The sequence below is a fragment of the Perognathus longimembris genome, chromosome 3 (genome assembly GCF_023159225.1).
Source record: "Perognathus longimembris pacificus isolate PPM17 chromosome 3, ASM2315922v1, whole genome shotgun sequence".
Lineage (NCBI taxonomy): Eukaryota > Metazoa > Chordata > Mammalia > Rodentia > Heteromyidae > Perognathus > Perognathus longimembris.
The window spans coordinates 21,001,709-21,025,560 of record NC_063163.1 but is presented as its reverse complement, the minus strand read 5'-3'; the positions used below and the strand labels follow the sequence as shown (position 1 = coordinate 21,025,560).

Here is a 23,852-nt window from a genome sequence, read left to right as displayed (position 1 = left end):
TATAATGGGGATTTTACAGTATATTCATTTTCTCAATATTGATTCTGCTAAATCCATGAACATTCCATATGCACAAGTGAGGAACCTTTTTCTGCCAAGGGTCATTTAGATATTTATAACACCACTTGAAGGCTATACAACATTTTCAATAAAGATGGGTGGCCACAAGCAGCTGATGAAAAGCATAGCTGTTCATTCCCTTATGTACTGAGTGATTTCTTGGGCCTTATATAGAGCCTAGAGACGAGACATTCTCATCTCTGTTGGTGTCTTCTTCAATTTCTTACATCAATATTTTATATCTTTTTACTGCCAGGGTCTTCTTCAATTTCTTCCTTCAACATTTCATATTTTCCTTTCTAAAGAACTTTAACCTCATTAGTGAGGTGTGTTTCTAAGTATTTAATCTTTTTTAGGCTATTGGGAACAGAATTGTTTTCCTGATTTCCTTTTCTGCATGTTAATTATTGGTACATAGAAAAGCTAAGTTTTGTGTGAGTTTTGTGTTCTCTTTTTGTAAAGTGTTCATCAGATCTAAGTTTTCTAGTGGAGTCCTTTAGGATTTTATAAGTATAAGTCCATATTGTCTGAAAATGGGAATAATTCAACTCCTTTTCCTGTTTATCTCCCCTTTACTTCTCTCTTCTTATTGCTGTGGCCAAATCCCCAAGCACTGTATTGAATAAGAGTGTCTTATTTTATATTGTTTCATTTCTGACTTTACAGGAAATGTTTTCAGTGTTTCTTATTTAATATAATGTGAGCTTGTTGTATATAGCCTTTATTATGATGAAATAGGATCATTCTATTCCTAGTTACTTTCAAGATTTTATTATGGAGACATGTTGCATTGTATCAAAAGGTTTTCCAGCAATGATTGAAATGAAAGGTCTTAAGATCATGAGGATCAGCTAAAGTCTGAGGGTCTGAGGGAGATGGAGAATTCTGGGAGCATCCAAAAAAACTAGAGTTGGAATCTGTTGGGAAGAAGAGACAGTGAAAGCGCAACTCTTGCTTGGGAGCCCAGTAGACATCTTCAAGCCTCAAGAAGAAGATAGGGCAAATGGCCACATGCAGAAGAAATACTTGCTTCTGGAACTTGCCATAAGTAGTATGAATAGGAGAATACAGTGTGCAAAAGACAAATTTGTGGGGTTTTTTTTTATGACTTCATGACTTCACATTAAAATTCCAACTTATACATTTAGTGCTTTTTCAGGTAAAGGATGATTTTACAATAGGAAAACTATTACACATCTCTTTTTCTAAATAGTCCATGTATAGAACATAATTATTTTCCTGTAATCGTCATACTCAGAGTTAGGTAGGCAGATGGGACATTCAAGGTCAGCCCTAGCTACATAGTGTGGCCACGTTTCAATCAACCAATCCACATTCACTGCTCTGTTAAGACAAAGGTACAGGAAATGGCTTTATGAACCACGATAAGGCTTTTATCTTTCTCATGAGAAGCTAAACCTTTGATGGAATCTAGAAGGTGACTGAAGTGAACCTAATTAGCCAACCTGAGGCTACTGAGGCATCTGACCTGGGTGTTGAATAGGTTTTTAAATTTAAAAAAATGCCTTATTATCATTAGATGTTGTACAAAGGAGTTGCTATTTAACAAAACAACCCATGAAAACACTGAATCAATGTCACCCCTTTTGGGGTAGGTTTAAAACTCTGGATAACCTCGGCCCCTAATAATAATCTTTTTAAATAATTTGAAGTAAGGTTTTGTTACATCTCATTTTCAATGCTGTAAGTTTCAGAGCCTCATTCACACCACTAATCTGTCCAGGGAGCATAGGGATTCATAGATTCATGTTTAATACCAACACAATCAATATCCATATATTTTACTGATTATTTGATTGGTTGCCAGTCCTGGGTCTTGAACTCAGGGCCTGGGCACTGTCCTTAAGCTTCTTTTTGATCAAGGATAGCACTCTACCATTTGAGCCACAGCACTATCTCTGGCTTTTTCTTTCTTTTTGTTTTTTTTGCCAGTCCTGGGCCTTGAACTCAGGGCCTGAGTACTGTCCCTGGCTTCTTTATTTTTTGCTCAAGGCTAGCACTCTGCTACTTGAGCCACAGTGCCACTTCTGGCCATTTTCTATATATGTGGCGCTGAGGAATTGAACCCAGGGCTTCCTGTATATGAGCCAAGCACTCTTGCCACTAGGCCATATTCCCAGCCCCCACCTCTGTCTTTTTCTATGGATGTGGAACTGAGGAATCGAACCCAGGGCTTCATGCATGCTAGGTAAACACCCTACCACCAAGCTACATTCCCAGCCCACCATATATTTTAAAATACTTTCTCCTGTTCTGTCCATGATGGTAAGAAATCCATTGCAGTAAAATGTCTGTGAAAGAAGAAACTGGTGAGACAACAGATTTGCATCTCTGAAGCTGTATTTTAGAACTTCTAGGATGTCTTTGGGGGCCAGCAAATAGACACAAAATAAGGAAATGGTCAGAGAACTGGGGCCAATGAGCCCTCAGAGAAACAGGAGCAGTGGCCAGTGAGTCCTCAGAGAAGCAAGAGCCGGCAGAGCTGAGGAAGATTGTGTAGGAGACTAGGCGAGTCACTAAGAGAATACAAGAACAGTGCAAAGAGCAGACCTTGTCCACCTGACAGGTACCACTACTGCTTTGGCAACATGTAAATATAATAAAAATGTAATCTTCCTCACAGTCAGCCACATTTTTATTTCAGAGGGGAAACCCTCCAGCATTCTTATTAAGATATTGTTCTCTGAAAATAGCATACAATATTCTATCATTTCCCATTTAGCTGTGTCAGTGGATGGCATCTGTCTGGGAATGAATGTGAAGCACTGTCATGTATCTGGTAAGGAGAAATACAAAGAGAAGGTCAAGGTCACTGTGTCAGGACACTGTTGGCTTCAGGGTTGGGTGGGACGGGGGGTAAGGCTCCATGTGGAATGTCAGGAGTTGGTAGAGCCACCCTTCATTACTGCCACATTCATTACTCCTCCCAGACACTCTTCCCTTATCCTCATCTTCTAGCACACCAGAGCATTTGTCCACATGCCTGGCACTGGCCATTCACATAGTTCTTGAGTTCCATGTAGGATCACTTACTGAAAAGAACCCTCCTATTAGAATCATATAGATCTAATTACAGTGCCTGATTCTGTCACTTCCTGTGTGATTTGTGCATCTTAAAGTTTGAGGCTCCTATAATTAGAGATAATAGTCCTCATCTAGAAGGATTAAATCAGATCATGTGCTTAAGGCACCTGATGCAGTAAGCAACACACAGGAGGGACTCAACAAGTGACTTGCGACAAACATCGATCACATAGACATTTTGTGATATATAATATTTTACTCATCAAAGAGTCACACATATCTTTCACAAACCTCCTCCAGCTTTTAAATAAGTTTCTCCATGAATGGCATTGTAACATAGAGGAAAAGCATTAGGCTTGAGAATTAAAAGGCAAACACAAAAGAATATACACTCTTCTAGTATACCTTGAAACCTTTACTGTACCTCTAGGAGTAGTAGTGTCCAGTGACCCATTTGCTCATTCTGAGACACTTCAGATTTTCTTTCTTTTCTTTTTTAAAACAGTGTTTATCTATGTCACTAGGCTGTCCTTGAATTAACTGGGTAGGCTAGGTGGGCCTCTAATTCATGATTCTGCATACACAATCTTATGTATCATATGCCTTAAGTCTTTGCTTTCTAAGGTGATAGAGGCATGAAATTAGGAATTACTGAGCACCTACGTATGTTGGGCAATAATTTTAGACATGGTGTGTGTGTGTGTGTGTGTGTGTGTGTGTGTGTGTGTGTATTCCTTCAAGGCTAGCATCTACCACTTTGAGCCACAGCTCCTTTCCTATATAGCCTTATTTCACTCTATTTTAAGAAGAAGGATTTGAGCTAATAGCATACTCGATGTGACATGGCCAGTTAACAGGATAAAGTCTGTCTAACTTCACAAGGACTATTAGACTCAACTCAGAGTCTCTGTTTAGACCTATACTTCACAGGAATCTGGGTGCTATGACTTACTGTGAGTGTGCTTTTGAGAAAAAGAGGGTTGGGGAAGAGGGGCAGAAGGATCTGAGCAAGAATGTCATGTATTGGTTGAACTTCAGTCAGAACCTGCGGTGAGCTCTGAGGTTCAAATTACTTTCACAGAATGGACTATACCTTGAAGCAAGGTCCTGGCATTTTCCATCAGCGGCTGGGTGCAAGGACGTGTTCTTAGCACTGCAGAGCAGTGATGCAGGACCTAGTTTTGCATCAGAGAATAAGAGGTTGGGGCTATATCTATACTGTCTGAGAATACTGTGTTAAGTTTAACAGTGTTTCTAGTTTAGCCAAGTGATTTTGTCTCTTTATCTTCAATTAAACGCCAAAAAGGCTGGAAGTAGAACTGTGGCTCAAGTGAATGAGTATTAACCTTAAGAAAAAAAAGCTCAGAGGGGCTGGGGATATAGCCTAGTGGCAAGAGTGCCTGCCTTGGATACACGAGGCCCTAGGTTCGATTCCCCAGCACCACATATACAGAAAACGGCCAGAAGCGGCGCTGTGGCTCAAGTGGCAGAGTGCTAGCCTTGAGCGGGAAGAAGCCAGGGACAGTGCTCAGGCCCTGAGTCCAAGGCCCAGGACTGGCCAAAAAAAAAAAAAAAAAAAGCTCAGAGACAGAACTCAAGTGAGTTCTAGTTCAGAACTGGTATACTATAGAATTTTTTTCTCTCTCTCTGCTCTCTGTCTCTCTCTGTCTCTGTCTCTCTCACACACCACATGCACACACACACACACACACACTCAAACACACACATACACACAAGGACTTGAGAGGATGGCTCAAGTGGTAAAGTGCTAGATACCAAACTGAGTTGAAATTCCAGTACCACTGAAAGACTGGTTGTGGCTTAAGACCTTTCAGCCTTCTGATAGTTGCCTACTGTTACTAGTGTTTCCCTTCAACCATGCTTCCATGCAAATGGGTGCTTCCCTTCTAATGCCATATCCCTTGCCTGGGTTTCCTTTGGCCCCTGAGTAGTTGCTGCTTTGACCTCATTCACACTGTACTGAGTTTCAACACAATTTCTCTTTCTCTAGGTGGTCTGTAATCCAACACATCACTCATCTTCTCACCCTCTGTCCCTGGCACTTAGGGGCCAACAATACATGCACCCAATAAAGATTTATTGATTGAATAAATGAATTGACTGTGTGTTACGTAATATTGGGGATACTAACTTCGCTGGGCCTTATTTTCTCCATCTGTAAAAGAAATTTTCTATAGTAGCTGAACTCCCAAGGTTATTTGAGGGACTTTATGCAGTGTATTTGTTATACTATATTATGAGGTTTTGTCTTGACATTGGAAAATGTATGTCCGCATTGAAAAATGTATCTTGGCAGTGAAATAGTCACTTTCAGATGTTTGATGACATTTTTAAGCTTTCTGTCATCCCCCATTTTCTTTTAGATCCATACTGGAAGGCAGTATGTCTAATTTTCCCTTGAGAAAGAAGTCTCCTACAGGAAATGGTAATGTAGACAACGTTTCCTTTACTCAAAACACTTTAAAACCTGCTAGGTATAGTGGTGTATGCCTATAATTCCAGCCCTTGGGAGGCTGAGGGAGGAGGAGGATGGAAAATTTGAGACCAACCTGGGATGTATAGCCAGACCTTGTCTCAATGTATGTAAGAGGGACAGAAGTGGTTGGAGTGGGAGGGAAGGGGAGAGGGAAGGAGAGAGAGGGAGATGGAGAGGGAAGAAGTGAGGAACACAGAGAGATCTTTTAAAATCTAAGGAAAGAAAAATAAGAAACTGATCATAGTTCTTAAATATAGAGATGGAATATTGGAAAGCAACTATCAAATTTAATTATCATTGCTTAAGTTAAATCTAAGAAAAAGTAAGAATGTTTTTGTTCATGTAATTGTAATTTTAAGGTGTTTTTTTTTTTTAAAAACAAACACCAAAGCAGTAAAAATGACCTTATTTGAGGATGACTTATGATGCTTCTGGCTCCCATGAGGTCAAAGAACTAGGTTTCTTGATATCAAAGTGCATCCACCGACTACTATTTACTAGGAATAATAAAACTAGTCCTGTGTGTGTTTCTGAAGCAAATTTCCTATTGAGCAGAAGGGCCAGCTCTCCAAAGCCTGGCTGGGTTTATTCCAGGCTGGTGGCTGTGCATTCCTCGGAGCCAGATGGGGCCCTGTGAGCTACACTGGCAGTTTCAGTTGGCACCTGAGTAGTTTTATATGTTATCTTTGATGATGGGGTGTAGGATTTGTTCTTTCTTGCTGGTATATCCTGCTTTAAAACAGTACTGGGCTTGCCAGCAGGGATCAATCCAACATGTCTCTCAAGACTTTCAGGTTAATAAATCCACACTGAGCCCTGCTGTCCTGTGTCTCCTGACTTTCATGTTTCTGTTGCTAGATATGAAGAGTTCCACTCAGGGGACTGCACTGAAGCAACAAGGTTTCCATGAAATGAACAAAAGACGAGCTTTCTTGCAGGATAACAGCTGGATAAAGACACGTCCTGAAGAGGAAAAGTAAGTGTGGAGGGGGATGAATAGGGGTGGATGAGTAGAAAGAGGTATTCATTCTTTGGAAAACTAAGGACCACTAGACACCCATCTTTTTCTTCCAAAACACCTTTCTTCCTGGTCTGAGTTTTGGTAGGATTTATTATCAATTGGGTTTGTCAGATATTAAAAAATATCTCTACCTTATTATCCACATAGCACAAGAGAATATTACTGAGAAAAAGCATGGTTGTCACCATGTTTGTGGTGTGTGTGTGTGTGTGTGTGTGTGTGTGTGTGTGTGTGTGTGTGTATGTATGAACTAACGCTTGAACTTGGAGCCTTGAACTGTTACTTAGCTATTTCTGCTCAAGGCTAGTGCTCTACCACTTGAGTTACAGCTCCACTTCAGGCTTTTTGCTGGCTAGGTGGAGATAAGAGTTTCAAGGATATTTCTGCCCTGACTGCTTTTGAACCACAAACTCAGATCTCAGCCTCCAGAGTAGCCAGGATTACAGATGAGAGCCACCAATGGTCAGTTTATTTGTGTTTTCCTGATGAACTGAAAAGAAAACAGAACGTGTCAATTTCCCAAAAGACAATGTTCAATCCACAGGGAGGTTCCTGGTGTGCATTGATCTTGTCAGTTGAAGCAAACATGTAATACTACGCTTTCAGATTTACAAATATAATAACAATTTATTTAAATATCTACATACACAAGTAAAAATTCTAAACTTTTCAGTCATTTTAGTACCATCTAAATATTAGAAGGGAAAATGTGATGAACTTTGTATGGGGAAATGCTGGCAGTCAAGACTCATTGGTTTCAAACATAGCTTCTGCATGCTATTTATTTAAAAGTCTAAAAACAATGATCACAGACAGCCATATTCAAATATAGACTTAGAACAGATATTTGTCCTTCATAGATGCTTTCTTGTTATAAATTATTCATCTACCATACATACCTTTTCTAATATTTTATGTTTTTTTTTTTTTTTTGTTTTTTTTTGGCCAGTCCTGGGCCTTGGACTCAGGGCCTGAGCACTGTCCCTGGCTTCTTCCCGCTCAAGGCTAGCACTCTGCCACTTGAGCCACAGCGCCGCTTCTGGCCGTTTTCTGTATATGTGGTGCTGGGGAATCGAACCTAGGGCCTCGTGTATCCGAGGCAGGCACTCTTGCCACTAGGCTATATCCCCAGCCCTCTAATATTTTATGACGCATACAAATATATCATATATATGCATCATAAAAATCTATATACTGATGTTAGATGCATGGTATATGAAGTATCACTAAATCTCACAACAAACATACAAGGTAGGTGTTATATCCCAATTTTATAGGAGAGAAATCTGAGGCTCAGAAATGATGTAATTGTGCATTGACATACAGCTATTAAGTGATAGAGCTGAGACTTTAATATGACCATTGTCTTTCCTCTGTACCACTTTTTTTTTTGCCAGTCCTGGAGCTTGAACTCAGGGCCTGAGCACTGCCCCTGACTCCTTTTTGCTCAAGGCTAGTGTTCTACCACATGAGCCACAGAGCTTTTTCTGTTTATGTGGTACTGAGAAATCGAAGCCAGGGCTTCATGCATGCTAGGCAAGCACTCTACTGATAAGCCACATTCCCAGCCCTGCACCCCTCTTTTGCAATCAAGGATGATGTTACCCTCCAGGGGACATTTGGCAATGTTTGTAGATGTTTGTCATTTGTCAAAATTGGGGTGTGCCCCTGATATTTAATGAGTAGAGGCTCAAAAAGCTGTGGAAACATCCCATATTATACAGGATGGCCCAACAAGAACTCTTGTCAACCTCAGATGTTAATAAACTTGAAGTTAAGGCCCCCTACGTTACAGAAGACTTACTTTAAACTTTCTACAAACTGTCCAAATACATTTTATTTGAGGAACATACTTGTAACTGAGAAATCAAAATGCATATTAATTTCTGATACTGCCTTATTAGGGTGTATACAAATGCACAGCATGTAAAAACCCACTATTGGAATTAGCACCCTCATGATCTATGGTTCATGCACAAACAGTATTTCTGTCAGAGCTTAAGATGGCATTTCTATTTTTCTGCAAGATAATGCGTACATAAGACATTTTTTTTCATATTACATCCTGCATTTTATTCAGTTCCAGGTGACAAAAATAGTACCCTAGACTAGGACATCCATTTCAGTCAGCAGATGTGTCAAGCAACAAGATTTATCATAAAAAATATTGGATCTAGGTAACCACCCCCGTCTCCCAGGACGGCCCTCGCCCTACATGGTACTACCGTATAAAAATAGTGTCTCTTTACCACACAGAAGGACGAGCCTGCCTGAATGCTGGGAGGGGTGGGTCTCCATGGACTTCATGTACATAAGACATTTTAGGTCAGAACTATTTCTTCAGGATGACAAAGGTAGAGGCATGTCACGTTGCTCACAGCTGGTAGATACATTGGTTTGATGCTGGTTAAGCCTCCCTCCTGAGGACCAGGAAACTGGTTTAGATGGCAAGACAGCTGCTAAGGGAAGGGGAAACTGGCTGATGTTCTCTAATTCCCATCAGACCAGTTCTGGTCTGTGTGTTATGATTTGTATTCATGCACAACACACCGGGTGTCTGCTGCATCTTTATGAGTTTTTGGAGGGATACTGAGGAAGATAGAAAACATTCTTTGGGTAGATTGCTAGGATTGCTCCCATGTCAAGGTTCATGTTTCTTTTTCATTGTCTGCTCCAGTGTGGATAGCTTTTTTTTTTTTAACATGGCTCCAGAGTGTTGAGTAATGTGAGTAGAGCCAAACCATCAAGTATGTTGTGTTTCAGGTTTGGTTTGTTTGACATGAAGAAGGTTTTAAGTATTTACTCTTGGCTTTGGCTCAAGTCCAAAGGCTTCACTACATGTTTTGACATTTCCTAAAACTGCCTGTACCTTCAAGTTCACTGTCCAAAGGAAGATAGACATAGAGTTGGGTATAAAGTGCAGGATTGATTACAAGAAAAAGTAAAAAGGTTTGGAATACAAAGATCTGAGCCCTTGAGTCATGAGTGACAGCTGCTAACTTGTCTTTTAGAAAAGCCACAGAATCCTTCATCAGTTTCCTCTTCTGAGAAATGAAAGGGACATGGTTATTTTAAGTATGAAGCACAGTGATTTATCTATTCTCGTGATTCAAAACTACCATGCCTAAGAATGATCAATCCCTTTAACCTAGGTATAGGCACTTGTTCACCTACATTTTGTCAAGGAAAACAGTCAGATCCATCAAAATATCCAGACCTAATGGGCTTCATTGAATTTGAATATAATTCATAGAAAGCTTTTGTATTTGCCTTTCTGTAAGAAAAGAGCTCCTTTGCCAGGCGCTGATATCTCATGTCTGTAATCCTAGCTACTCAGGAGGCTGAGATCTGAGGACCACAGTTCAAAGCCAGCCTGGGCAGTAAAGTCTGTGAGACTCTTATCTCCAATTAACCACCAGAAAACTGGAAGTGGGGCTATTGCTCACATGGTAGATCACTAGCCTTGAGCTGAAGAGCTAAGGGCAGCACCCAGGCCCAGAGTTCAAGCCCCACTACCTAAAATAAAATAAAAGAGCTCCTCTAACACATAAAAATAGATGGCTTCATGTTCTCTCCTCTCACTAGAAAAGCAACAACAAAAACAAATGCTGGTCCTGGTTGAATCATGAGGAAACCTTAATGGGATAAATGATCATTTGTCTTGACAGATTTGTTTCTTTTCTCCATGCTTGCAAGTGGTGACTGGTTAAAATAGGTTCATCATTGTGTTCTTAGGCCTGAAGCAAAATGAATTCACCTGGACAGAAATTGTGCACCCTTCCTCTGTCTCTCTTATTGTGTGCTTCCCAAACATTGTGGTAGCTTTTGATGTAATATAATTTTGTTCTTTCTTTGCAGAGATGAAAATTATGGTCGGGTAGTACTCAGCCGGCATAACTCCCATGATGCTTTGGACAGGTAGGTATTTTAAACCAGCTACATCATTAGTGGGATAACAACACAAGGTGTTTTGAAAGACTTGCTCAAGCCTGGTATGTATTTGGGGCTAGACTTAGGCCTTCCCTGACATTCTTTTCTGGGCATGAGAAGCAGAATTTGGCATAGCATCAGGGTTCTTGTGGGGAAAACAGCTTGTCTAGCTCCCAGAACCATAGTTCAGAGGAGGAACAGAATCCTTGAGGCGGTCTTACTGGACTTTAGAGAAAGGAATCATACACTATAGAAATAGTAACCCCAGAGTTCACTTGCTGTATGTGATAACACGTTTCTTTTTGGAAACACGTGGGTTTGTGAAGAAATGCAGACTTATTTAGGCTCAGTGGTGAAAAGCCAAGCAAATGCAAATTAGGAAGAAAATTCAGACACAGCTAAAGATCACAGATGCCACTGATCTCAGATTGATCAGGTAATAGAGAATACCCCCGTGAACACATATCTGTAAATATATGCATACAATCAACCACACCTTTCAGAAGAAGCTAAAGATTTGTCAGTATTGAGCTCCATTCTGATCCAGTATCTAGTATTAGTCTGATCCTGATATGGATTTTTTAAAAAAAGATAAACAGACACCTTGAGTATGTTTATTTTCAAGTTTTTATCTGTGAATCTCAACCATTTCAAAACTTTTCATAGTTTTTGGCCTTTTCTAAAACTGCTTAAAATCCTCTACAGAAAGTAGCCTGTTTGTGCTCCGGATGCCAGCTCCAGTTTTGCGGACTCAACCTGTGTGCTCACCTGTGTCTTCACTGTTGTGAGGACTGACTGAGCCTCCTGTCTTTCAAGGCAGGCTGGTGAGCTGAGCAGGGGCTATTGCTCCCTCCATACTATTTACTTTTCCCTGAAACTTTAAAGAATACATACATTTATTTTGAAGTGTGGCAGTAGACACTGCACATCAGATTCTTAATGTGTGTAATATGAGTATAAGGCCTGCTGTGTTGTTGTTGTTGTTATTATTATTATTATTATTGCTGGTCCAGAGGCTCGGACTCTGGGCCTGCATGCTGTCCTGAGCTCCTTTTGCTCAAGGCTAGTGCTCTACCACTTGAGCCATAGTGCCACTTGAAGCTTTTTCTGTGGTTTAATTGGAGATAAGAGTCACAGTACTTTCCTGTCTGGGCTGACTTTGAACCACAATCCTCAGAGCTCAACTCTTGAGTAACTAGGATTACAGGCATGAACCACCAGTACCTGGTTTGCTGTGTTTATTTTATTCAATAAAATATATCACAACCAACATGAAGCAGTTCGTGCATTTATGGGAAAAGGTCCATAAACTTGAATATGAAAATTTACCATGATAAGGTGTAGCAGTACTATGGACATAGAGGGAGGGGAGATTATTTCTGTCTGAATAATGGAGCCTTCCAACAAGGAACTGGTCTGGGCACTGAAGTTTAAAGTTGTTTAAAGGATGAAGAAGGGTTTCCCAAGTGAGCAGGGGTGGGCTGGTAGGCCTGGAGCAGGAAAAGAGGAGCTTCCTTCCAGGAGAGGTGGCAATGTAAGCAAAGGGCTGACAAAAGCTGGGACTGAAATGATATATTCTCATCATCATGGCATCATAGTATCTGCAAACTAGGGAATATTACAGTGTGTATCCTTGTAGCAGTCATATAGCCTGGTCAGATAAGACCTGCAGCATACAGAGTGGCTTGAATGCTTACTAGAAGCCAGAGACTGTGTTTAGGGCCAAAACCAAGTCCTTGTTTCCATATAACCCACAGTTGAAGGTGAAGGAGAAGGAGAAAGACAATAGATGAACATAGATTGTGATACCTGCTAGGAAGGATAAAGCCAGACAAAGAGAGCTAAAGTGATGGTCTCTGTTTATGGAAGGTGATAGATGTCCTCTTGCACATACTTGCACTCACACAATACACAAGATGGAGAATCACACCAGTATTTAACTTTGAGGGCTCGCTAAACTGTAGAGCTGTGTAGGGTAACTTTTCCCTGGACATTTTTTTCTTTCGCTGACACTGTTCTCTCTCTCTCTCTCTCTCTCTCTCTCTCTCTCTCTCTCTCTCTCTCTCTCTCTCTCTCTCTCTCTCTCTCTCTCTCCCTCTCTCTCCCTCTCCCTCTCTCTCCCTCTCTCTGTTTAAAAATGTACTGATCTGTTTAATCTCCAAAGCTTAGGCCAAACTTCATCTCATCTATAATAAAGCTCCTTTGGTTCTTGCACTTGAAGGTCAGCTTTTTAAATTTATAACTATTTTGAATTTTACCTGAACTCTTTCATGACATTAACCACTTTCTTAGTTTGACTATGTGTGTCCAGCTTGTCTTTTTAGTTCTGTGTGGGCAATAGCTACAGATATTTAATTCTAGACTTCATCATAAGCATCAGCAGAATACTTTGTGTATTGCCTACTTCTAAACATATGTGCAATGAAAATGAATAGGCTGTATGGAATTTAAATTTAAATCAAGAGTCTAATCTTAATACAAAAGCTTTAATGTGTCAGCTTCAAATGATGGTTTGTGGAACTGCTACAGGAAAGAGTAGGGGAAATACTAGGGTTTCTTGGACAGTAGCATGGGTAGAAACTTTCTGAGTAAAGATCCAGAAGCATAGCAAATCAAAGGAAGACTTGATAGATGGGACTGCATCAAACTAAAAAGCTTATGCATGGCAAAGGACATAGCCAACAAGCTACAAAGACGGCTTACAGAAGGGGAGAGGATTTTTGCCAGCTATGCATCAGACAATGGCTTAATATCCAGAATATACAGAGAACTTTAAACAATAACCCAATTAGTAAATGAGTCTTCTCAGAGGAAGAAGCAAGAATGGCTGATAGGTGCATGAAGAAATGCTCAATTTCTCTGGCCACAAAGGAAATGAAAATCAAAACAGCTTTGAGATTCCATCTCACCCCAGTTGAAATGGCCATTATCAAGCAAGCAATAACAGGTTATATGCTGCCCAAAGGGAACTCTAACACACTGTTGGTAGGAATGTAAATGATTCCACAACACTGGGAATTTTTTTTTTTTTTTTTTTTTTTTTTTTTTTTTTTGGCCAGTCCTGGGCCTTGGACTCAGGGCCTGAGCACCATCCCTGGCTTCTTCCCGCTCAAGGCTAGCACTCTGCCACCTGAGCCACAGCGCCCCTTCTGGTCGTTTTCCATATATGTGGTGCTGGGGAATCGAACCCAGAGCTTCATGTGTAGGAGGCAAGCACTCTTGCCACTAGGCCATATCCCAAGCCCAACACTGGGAATTTTTGAGGTTCCTCAAAAATTAAACACAGAACTCACCTAGGATCCAGCAATTCCACTCCTGGGCATTTACCCAAAGGATTACAAACCAGACTACAGTAAAGCCATCAGCACAACCATTTATATTGCAGTCAAGGTATGGAATCAGCCTAGATGCCCCTTAATGGATGAATGGATCAAAAAATGTAGTATGTATACACAATGGAATTTTACTCATTCATTTGAAAGAATGGTATTGTACCATATGTAAAGAAATGGAAAGACATGGAAAAAAATTAAGTTAGACTCACAGACAAAGGATGCATGCTTTCCCTTATATGTGGAAGCTAGATGTAAACTATGAACTTATAAGTAAACGCATTGGGTGGTATGCAAGTGTATACACATGTATTAACTGAAATATAGTAGACTGAAGGGAGATCACAAATAGTGTAATTCTATAGAAAGGCAAAAACAAGGTTTAGCAAAATAAAATACTAAGAAGTGGGTATTGAAAGGGGTGAGATTGGGTCAAAGGGAAAAGGATAGATGGATGAAGAAGAGGGGGTAAATGCAGACAAGAATTCAATATAGAACCTACCAAATTAAGAAGAGCAAGGGAAGAGGTGGGTAGGCAAGGGATGGGTGAGAATGTGGAAAGGAGTGGCATTGATCAAGATATATTGTATTCATAAGCTTGTTAAATGGCAACTCCTTTGTACAACTACTTAAAGATTAAAAAAAAACCTTGACTAAAAAACAAACAAACAAACAAAATCCCCCACAAATGATGGTTTGATATGCAAAGCATCATGACATAATTCCTCAAAAAGCTTTCTTTGCTATATCATAGGGAGACACACACAAGGCATTAAATTGTTTTACTTTCCCTTGGACCAATTTGATCAAGATTTTTTTATTTTTTATTTTTGCCGGTCCTGGGGCTTGGACTCAGGGTCTGAGTACTGTCCCTGGCTTCTTGTTGCTCAAGACTAGCACTCTGTCACTTGAGCCACAGTGCCACTTCCGGCCATTTTCTATATATGTGGTGCTGGGGAATCAAACCCAGGGCTTCATGTATACAAGGGAAGCACTCTTGCCACTAGGGCATATTCCCAGCCCCTCAAGATTTTTTTAAACTGTTTCCATAACTATGATTCTTAATGTTGAAATTCTTATTTTTATATCTTTGTTCTCCTCATCTTTCCTGCTCATCTCTACAATTCTTTCTTCCTCTTCCAGCTCTCCCTGTCTTCTTACTCCCTCTCCCTCTCCTTCTCCATCTTTCTATTCCCTTTCCCTCCCCTTCTCCCTTGCCCTCGCCCTCTCCCTGTCCTTCTCCCTCCTCTACATTTATCCTTTCTCTCATCTCTCATGTTTTTCTTTGCATTTCTTCCTGGCTCTTCCTGTTTCCTTTTTTCCCCTCCCCCTTCCCTTCTTTCCTTCCACAGGGACTGATTGTCTTTCAATCTTGTCCATGGTGCTGAATGTTAATGTGGTTTTTTTTTCACCCATCATTTGGGTTTCTGGCCCTGCTAAAATTGCCAACAAAACGTGATGCTAACTCAGTGAATGAGTTTCTATTATGTAAAAATCTCCAATGCTGACAAGCATACACATTAGTTATTAACCATTTTACATGTTGTGCTGGTTGTGTTACAAATCCGTATTCTCAATTTGAATATGTTAACAATGTAGTTAAAATAACTGGAGCCAAGAAGAATCCTTGAGTAGCACTGGGAATTGGGCATGGCATAATTTATTCTATTCAAGTCACAACCATAGAAGATGAGGGTATTCAAATCCGCCTATCCTTGGTAACATGTACTTTCCTTTCTTTAGGTCAGAAATTTGCCAAATGTGATAGGTTTTATACACTGTATTATTATTAGTTATTGAATACTTTAAGACTATTTAAAATGTAATTTTAGTTATTATTAGGGTGTTGTACAGAGGAGTTCCTATTTCATACGTTGGGAAATGAGTGTGACAATTTTTGTTACAGGAAAATAACCGAGAGAGACGTGAGCAAAGTCGCCATTAGCCGATATAGATCCGATGACACTTTGGACAGGTGAGGTACTACTTTTGAACCACGAATGTGGAAGTCATATGCACTGTGCCTTCAGTATGTGTTAACATATGAAGTCCCATTTCTTATAAAGCTATGAGGTCTTTAACTCTTTATTAAAATAAACCTTTGATACTTACAAAGAGACTTCTCTGATGAGGAAATGAGAATGGCCAAGAGACATATGAAAAAATGCTCTACATCACTGGCCATAAAAGAAATGCAAATCAAAACAACATTGAGATTCCATCTTACCCCAGTAAGAATGTCATATATCAAGAAAACTAACAACAACAATTGTTGGAGGGGATGTGGCCAAAAGGGAACCCTACTTCATTGTTGGTGGGAATGTAAAATGGTTCAGCCACTCTGGCAAGCAGTATGGAGATTCCTCAAAAGGCTCAATATAGAACTCCCCTATGACCCAGCAGCCCCACTTTTGGGTATCTATCCAAAAGACCACAAACAAAATCACAGTAATGCCACCAGCACAACAATGTTCATCGCAGCACAATTTGTCATAGCGAGAATCTGGAACCAACCCAGATGCCCCTCAGTAGACGAATGGATCAGGAAAATGTGGTACATATACACAATGGAATTTTATGCCTCTATCAGAAAGAATGACATTGTCCCATTTGTAAGGAAATGGAAGGACTTGGAAAAAATTATACTAAGTGAAGTGAGCCAGACCCAAAGAAACATGGACTATATGGCCTCCCTTATTGGGAATAATTAGTACAGGTTTAGGCAAGTCATAGCAGAGCATCACAAGGCCCAATAGCTATACCCTTATGAACACATAAGATGATGCTAAGTGAAATGAACTCCATGTTATGGAAACAATTGTTATACCACAGTTGTAACTACTTTCAATGTCCCATGTGCATCTGTAGCTTCTATTATTGATGATGTTCTTGTATCACCTTCCTGTGGTTGTACCTACACTATCTCTGTAATCTATCTGAGTATATTGGAAACCATGTATACTGGTATTGGAAGTAGGAAATTGAAAGGGAATACCAAATTTGAGAGACACAGGGTAAAAAAAGACAAACAATTACAAAAGCAATACTTGCAAAACTGTTTGGTGTAAGTGAACTGAACACCTCCGGGGGGGGGGGAGGGAAAGGGGGAGGAGGGAGGGGGTATGAGGGACAAGGTAACAAACAGTACAAGAAATGTATCCAATGCCTAACATATGAAACTGTAACCTCTCTGTACATCAGTTTGATAATAAAAATTTGAGAAAAAAATAAACCTTTGAACCAGTGATAGTCTATCTCAAGGGAAAGCTAGCCTCATAGAATTGAATTATCTTGAAGATACCTTTCCTTCCTTAAAAAAACTTAGATGTTTGGAACTAGTAGCAGGAGTAAACTCCACCAATCACATTTCTCACCGAGGTTTGGTAGAGATTCTTGGTAAACATAATAACATGTTTAACAAGTTAGGCACACCCAAGGCTGGTGAAAATCAATCTCATTCCCAGTAACTCAAACTTTGGTGCTATTTGTACACCAAAATGATACCAAAGGGTTTTAGACAGATGTGTTGAAATGTATAGTATATATGAATCTTGATGCTTTCACTACATTAGTGCTGATTAATTCAGTAAGTATATGTACTTCTGCACCGTTCTTGGCTTTCAACTTAATTACTCTAATTGAAGAGAATCAGAGTTGGCATCTCTTTTAATGATTAGCCTTGTCAAAATTGAGCTTTTACGATTACATCTGCACAGCAGTGCATAAAGAGGAAGTAGAGAAGATATCTTTGTGCTTTCAACCTGCTGATACAGGTTTTCTGTCACACAATTAATTAAAGAAGGAAACAATATGATGATTAAATTAAGAAGGGTAGGGATGTGGAAGACGTAGGCTTTTGTAGAAGGTGTTTCTAAAAGTTCAAGTCAAGCTCCAGCCTTGAGATGTTAGAGTGAGCTAGAGCTCCTGGGCAAACTGATCAAGTTAACACCAGCCTTCACAGAAAATCAGAATGCTGAGGAACTTTTAAACTTTGCTGATGCCATGGTATTACTGTCCCTTAATCTTCACATTCTGATTTAATTAAGAGGTAGGTGGGATTGGCATTGTTAGCAAGCTCAGAAGTATTTGAATGTGCATCCAAGACTCAGAATCACAGCCCCAACTTAACTGGTGTATTTACACAGTCATTCCAAATAAATTAATGGTGAAAATAAATGTGAGAAAGTGAACACAAGGATAATAAAGACATCCTCTCAGCAGGAGTAAGACTTCTAAAATTCAAGCCATTTCAAAATTCCAGGCAGAAAAATATTTCAGGAGGAAAATGGTGAAATACAGCAGTGTGTCTGTCTGCCTGTGCATTTTAATAAGAATCTATTCATTTTTGATGAATGTAAGGGGAGTAATGGGTTATTTTGAAGAATTGTGTGTGCACTTAGAAAATGAAACTTAAGTAGTAGCATGAAGATGTGGTTAAATGACTAATTTGGAAATGCTATCTTAGGTGGCCCCCTGGTGTTTCTTTATGGAAGTGCAGTTTCTTTCATTTCTTTTGACTGTATTACTAATTGTGTTACATCCTGTCTCCCAGACCATCTCTTACTGAAACATCTTATTTCAAATAACAAGGCAGCTGAAACCCAATTTTTAAGAGAAATACACAGTTAGCCTCCTTCAGCAAAAAGAAATTGACAAATGTGTTAGAATAGTGATTTAGATGGAAGAGTGTGACATAAGCAAGGGAAAATGAAGGCAGATGTGTTACCTTATTATATGAGCTTTGGAGACAATCAGATGTGTGACACTGGGATCAAGTGAAAATATTTCAAGATAGACTACTTACTTCTGTGGCCAAGAAAAAGTCATTTGACTTCTCTTAGGCCCCATTTCTTCATTTGTAAAATAAAAATAAGTAACCCTATATAGTAAAAGTGCTCTGAAGAATAGTAAAAAATATCCATAAAATCCATCAGCAAGAAACTGTGTAGCTATTGCTATTATTTTATGCAGTTATCACACAAATTTACACTGTGAGATTTTTTACTAATGCCACTTAAGTTTACTATCAGAATTTTCCTTAAGTGCACTTAACTTTTAAGGTTTAAGATTTCTGATTACTTGAGATTTATTTGTGGCAATTATGGTCATTTTCTGAAATTTAAACATCTCAGAGGTTCAGAGGCCTCAGTTTGGGCAGGGATGTGGTCACAGTCTTTGGCCTGATGATCAGCTTAGATCTGATTTTCCTGCTCATGACTCTAGGGTTCTGTGTCAGTTGCTGCTTATATTGTAAAATGTCTATAAAGAATGCGGGAGTTCTGGAGAGGTACAACCAGTTATTCATCCTTCTTTTATGCACAGAAGAGAAAGAAGTTTATAATATTATGTACCATAAAGAGAAACTGCTTGGGATGCTAGTGGCTCATGTCTGTAATCCTAGCTTCTCAGGAGTCTGAAGTCTGAGGAGGAAGAGGAGGAGGAGAAGGAGCAGGAGGAGGAGGAGGAGGAGGAGGAGGAGGAGGAAGAGGAGGAGGAAACTATGTTTGTGGTTGACCCAGAAATTTAGTATGTCAGAGTTATCATTCGAAATTTCACTACACATGTTGAGGGTGAGATGTAGAAGCTGCATTTTAGCTTATGACAATAAAGTCATATTTCCCCTACGTGACTTTTTCCCCTGCAGAGGGAAAAAATTAGGATCCATCTTAGCAGAAATATTTATATAAGTGCTGTCGTAAAGTGGATAGTAAAGGCAAAAGTTGGGCTGGGGAAATGGCCTAGTGGCAAGAGTGCTTGCCTCATATACATGAAGCCCTGGGTTCAATTTCTCAGCACCACATATACAGAAAATGGCCAGAAGTGGCGCTGTGACTAAAGTGGCAGAGTGCTAGCCTTGAGCAAAAAGAAGTCAGGAACAGTGCTCAGGCCCTGAGTCCAAGCCCCAGGACTGGCAAAAAAAAAAAAAAAAAAAAAGAAAGAAAGAAAGAAAGAAAAAGAAAAGAAAGGCAAAAGTTTAAGAAAAGTAGAACTCTAGTACAGGGTCCACATGTAAGTCTTGCTGACGTTTAGTTTTCCTGAGCCTTACTTTGCTATATCCTAAGCTAAAAACAAGCAGACAAACAAACAAACAGACAAACAAAAACACACAGCCTGGCAGGTAGCCATTCCTCAGAGCCCCAGCGCTATGAGGAACTGTTCTATCTGGTGTGAGGTAGGGAAAGAAGGCAGGGATAGGAATGTTTTCAGGAGATATCATTGGTGTCATGAAATGACAACATTCCTAATTTGAGGGGCAGACAAACATGTTCTTTCTAGATCTATTTTTGTTAAAAAAAAAAAAAAAGACCTTATATCAGAGAGAGGGGTTAAACCTTCTGGTGGCATTTAAGGCCTGTAGTCAAAGGAAGACTAACTATTTTGAACTATCTCCCCGAATCTATGTGGTATAACATGATACAAGTTATTATTGCCTGACTCACCACAATCTCATGTAATTTGTTGGCAGGCCCTCAGGGACTGAGGCACTTCTGTATTTTTCATGCTTCTAGGCATTTTATGCTTATAGATACCAGAGCCTTGCTGGAAAAGGAATAAAGACCATGAAATATTATGTAGGAAGGCTTATGGTAGAAGTGGCACATAACATGTTTGCCCACATTCTTTACTTTAGAACTTAGTTAAGTGATTGCAATTGTAATCAGCCCATGTAGCCTTTCTGTGTGCTCAGAAGGAAAGGGTAATTACTTGGGTGAACACAAAATTGGCAGTGCCACAACATTTTGATTTAAGCATTTAAGTACTTCATTGATTTCTTTTACTGATATATGAAGCATTATCATTAACTAAGCAATGAAGAATATATGAGTAATGAATGGCGTCAGTGCTCAATGAGACAAAAAAGACAAGGGCCAAAAGCCATCATATACTTAATATTGGAAGTATTCAAAATAGCCTTGGGCTGGGATGTAACTCAGTGGCAAAGCGCTTGCCTTGCAAGTGCAACATCCTGGGTTCGATCCCCAGTACCAAAAAAGAAGAAAAGACAAAATAGTCTCATAAATCGTTTTTAATGTAAAATGTTCTCACATGTGACACTGAAAAATAGTTCTCTTACAAGAGAAGGCTTATGTTGTGAACCTATTCTATCATGAACAAGGACTAAAAGGAGATGAATAGTCTGTTTACCCAGACTTCTGTGTTATTTCTTTACAAAGGATCTCAGACAGAAATGATGCAGCTAAAATATATAAGTTCAATACCCTGGATAACCGATTAATCAATAGTCCTGGGCCTTGGACTCAGGGCCTGAGCACTGTCCCTGGCTTCTTTTGGCTCAAGGCTAGCACTCTGCCACCTGAGCCACAGCACCCCTTCTGGCCGTTTTCCATATATGTGGTGCTGGGGAATCGAACCGAGAGCTTCATGTGTAGGAGGCAAGCACTCTTGCCACTAGGCCATACTCCCAGCCCACATATAATCTTTTTGAAATGTTACTTATTGTCTACAGCCATACCACCCTGAACGCGCCAGATCTCATCTGAAATGTTACTTATTTACTTACAATTCCTCAATCTTATTATCTTTTTGTAAATTCTTACCATCCATCATTTTAACATAAACTTTCTGCAGATAAATCTTTACTCCTGCTCATGGCTAGAATATAATGTTGTCTGGCTTAAAAATATGGAGGTCCACTGTTTAAAGTCATAGTTCTTACCAGTTCCATTTGTGTGCAAAGTGTCCTGGTGGCAAGATGCAAAGTCAAATGTTATTTTCTGATTGAATCTAACAAATAAAAAATCATCACATCCCTGAATTATCTGAAAAAAAAATTTTATATGGAATCTACTATGGGATTTTTCTAAAAATCATGAAATTACCTAATCAAATTTACTTAAATGTGATGCTTCTTATCTTTCTCTCAAATAATATCTAGCTTCTCATAATAATAATTCTAAATTCATGGGCAAGTATGAATAGTTGCAAGTATTAATTAATTCTTCACTGTTTCTCATACTGTTTTCCCCCTCCCTCTTTTACTAGAACATTGTCCACATTGAAGCCACCAAAAACAGCCAAGTCGTACGTACTCTTTAATTTGATGTGTCTTTCTTTATACATATTCAAAAAAGAACCTTCTCCCTCCCCCAACCAGGGTTTACCATCCTCAGGTCAAGACAGTAGGAGAGGACATATTTAAAAAAATGGTCTGCAGAGGTTTATATATTTACTTCCTAGGATTCCACCAACAAAGTTTCCTGAATATCACTTACCATGCACCAAAAGTTAAGTTAATCCTATGTCTCCTTAAAAAAAAACAAAAACAAAGGAAAACCCAAACAAAACAAAAACACCTCTAACACAGTGTTTTTGCTTCTGTTCCTTTGGTATCCAACGCTTTCCTCTTCTACAATTCATTTTCCTTCCCAACTTCTCTTACATTTATAGCTTCTCCTTCAGAGCAGACTGAGTTGTGACATCACAATTCTGATAGCTGTCTATCAGGTGGGAAAAAAAAAATATTTCCCCTGTCCTGCGTTCTTGGCATTTGCCAGTAACCCCAATCAGGTAGATTTCACATCCATTTTTTTTTCTGGTCCCAGAGCTTGAACTCTGGCCCTGAGCACTGCCCTGGAGCTTTTGTACTCCAGGGTGGCCCTCTACCACTTGAACCACAGCTCCACTTCTGACTTTTTGTGGTTCATTGGAGATGAGAGTCTCAAGAACTTGCAAGCTCGGGCTGGCTTCGAATGAGGATCCCCAGAGCTCAGCTTTTTGAGTAGTTAGGATTTCAGGTGTCAGCCACTGGTGGCCGGCTTCAAATGTAATTTTTTGATGTGTATCTGGCTCAGTTTTTGAAGCCTAGCTAGGAAAAAATGGCAAGTAGAGACTTAAAATTGTGTGATTTAATTTTTTTTCTTAGACTCTTAACTTTCAAGGTAAACAATCACAATATAATTGTGCTAGCCACAATGTAACTCATGAGATTAAAGGATATGAGTTGTAGTGAGCCAGAATTAATTGGCCTGAATTTTAAATAGTTAACATTACTTGACGAATGGCTTCCACATTCACTTCTTTCAGTTTTTTGTTTGGTTTTGTTTTTGTTGCCAGTCTTGGGGCGTGGACTCAGGACCTGAGCACTGTCCCTGGCTTCTTTTTGCTCAAGGCTAGCACTCTACCACTTGAACCACAGAGCCACTCCCGGCTTTTTTCTATATATAAGGTGCTGAGGAATTGAACCCAGGGCTTCATGTATACAAGGCAAGCACTTTACCACTAGGCCATATTCCCAGCTCCTTCTTTCAGTTTTTAACTAGATATGAAATGAGAGTTTTCAAACTAGGTTAAGGAAGGAAGAACTATTTTGGGTTGTTGTTTTGCTGTCTCATAATGAAATCCTTTGTGGAGAGCGGAGATCAGAGGTGGTTGATAACACTTTTTTTTTAAGCTGGAGAATGTGATGTTTTGTTGTTCTTTCCTTTGAACAGACAACCTGGGAGCTTATTGGATGTGAACACCACCAATCGCTCGGCTTCTACGGCTGCTACGACCCCCGTGAAGAAGAAGAGGTCTGTTGGGCTCAGGGCGCCTCTTGCTTAAGAACTGCAAAGGATTCTCCTTTATCGTCTTGTATACCAAATTCTACTGAAAAGCTCGTACGCAACACACAGGAGCCTCCTCCTCTTCCCCTCCTCCATTACCCGCATGCTGCTGTCTTCAAGCCCCAGTCTCCTTCAAATACTCCGCTTACCCCAAGGCTAAAGATCTAGAGTTCAAGCCCTGTATGTACTTCCTGCGTGTGCAGTACTGGGATTTGAACGCAGGGACTTGCAGTTGCTAGATAGGCACTCTAGCACCCAAGTAAATGCACCCCCCTCTTGTCTGTAGGTAATTTTTTGGACACAAGCCCAGATGTTAAAGGACGGTCTGTCTCAGGCACCCTGTTTTATAGACTCTCCTACAAATATAGTCTTACCTGGAAGTAATGGCGGCCTGTGACAGC

At 39.8% G+C, this 23,852-nt stretch overlaps 1 protein-coding gene across 2 annotated transcripts in view; it reads left to right on the top strand.

Moving 5' to 3' along the window:
• Window positions 1-23,852, top strand: part of Scel (sciellin) — an 87,353-nt gene that overhangs the window by 4,944 nt on the left and 58,557 nt on the right. For both annotated transcript variants that reach the window (XM_048341208.1, XM_048341207.1), the window contains exons 2-7: window positions 5,490-5,551; window positions 6,461-6,578; window positions 10,482-10,541; window positions 15,792-15,860; window positions 21,890-21,928; window positions 23,338-23,418. In XM_048341208.1, coding sequence (XP_048197165.1) covers window positions 5,509-5,551; window positions 6,461-6,578; window positions 10,482-10,541; window positions 15,792-15,860; window positions 21,890-21,928; window positions 23,338-23,418 — 410 coding nt within the window. In that variant the 5' untranslated portion in view covers window positions 5,490-5,508. The remainder of the gene's footprint in view (window positions 1-5,489; window positions 5,552-6,460; window positions 6,579-10,481; window positions 10,542-15,791; window positions 15,861-21,889; window positions 21,929-23,337; window positions 23,419-23,852) is intronic.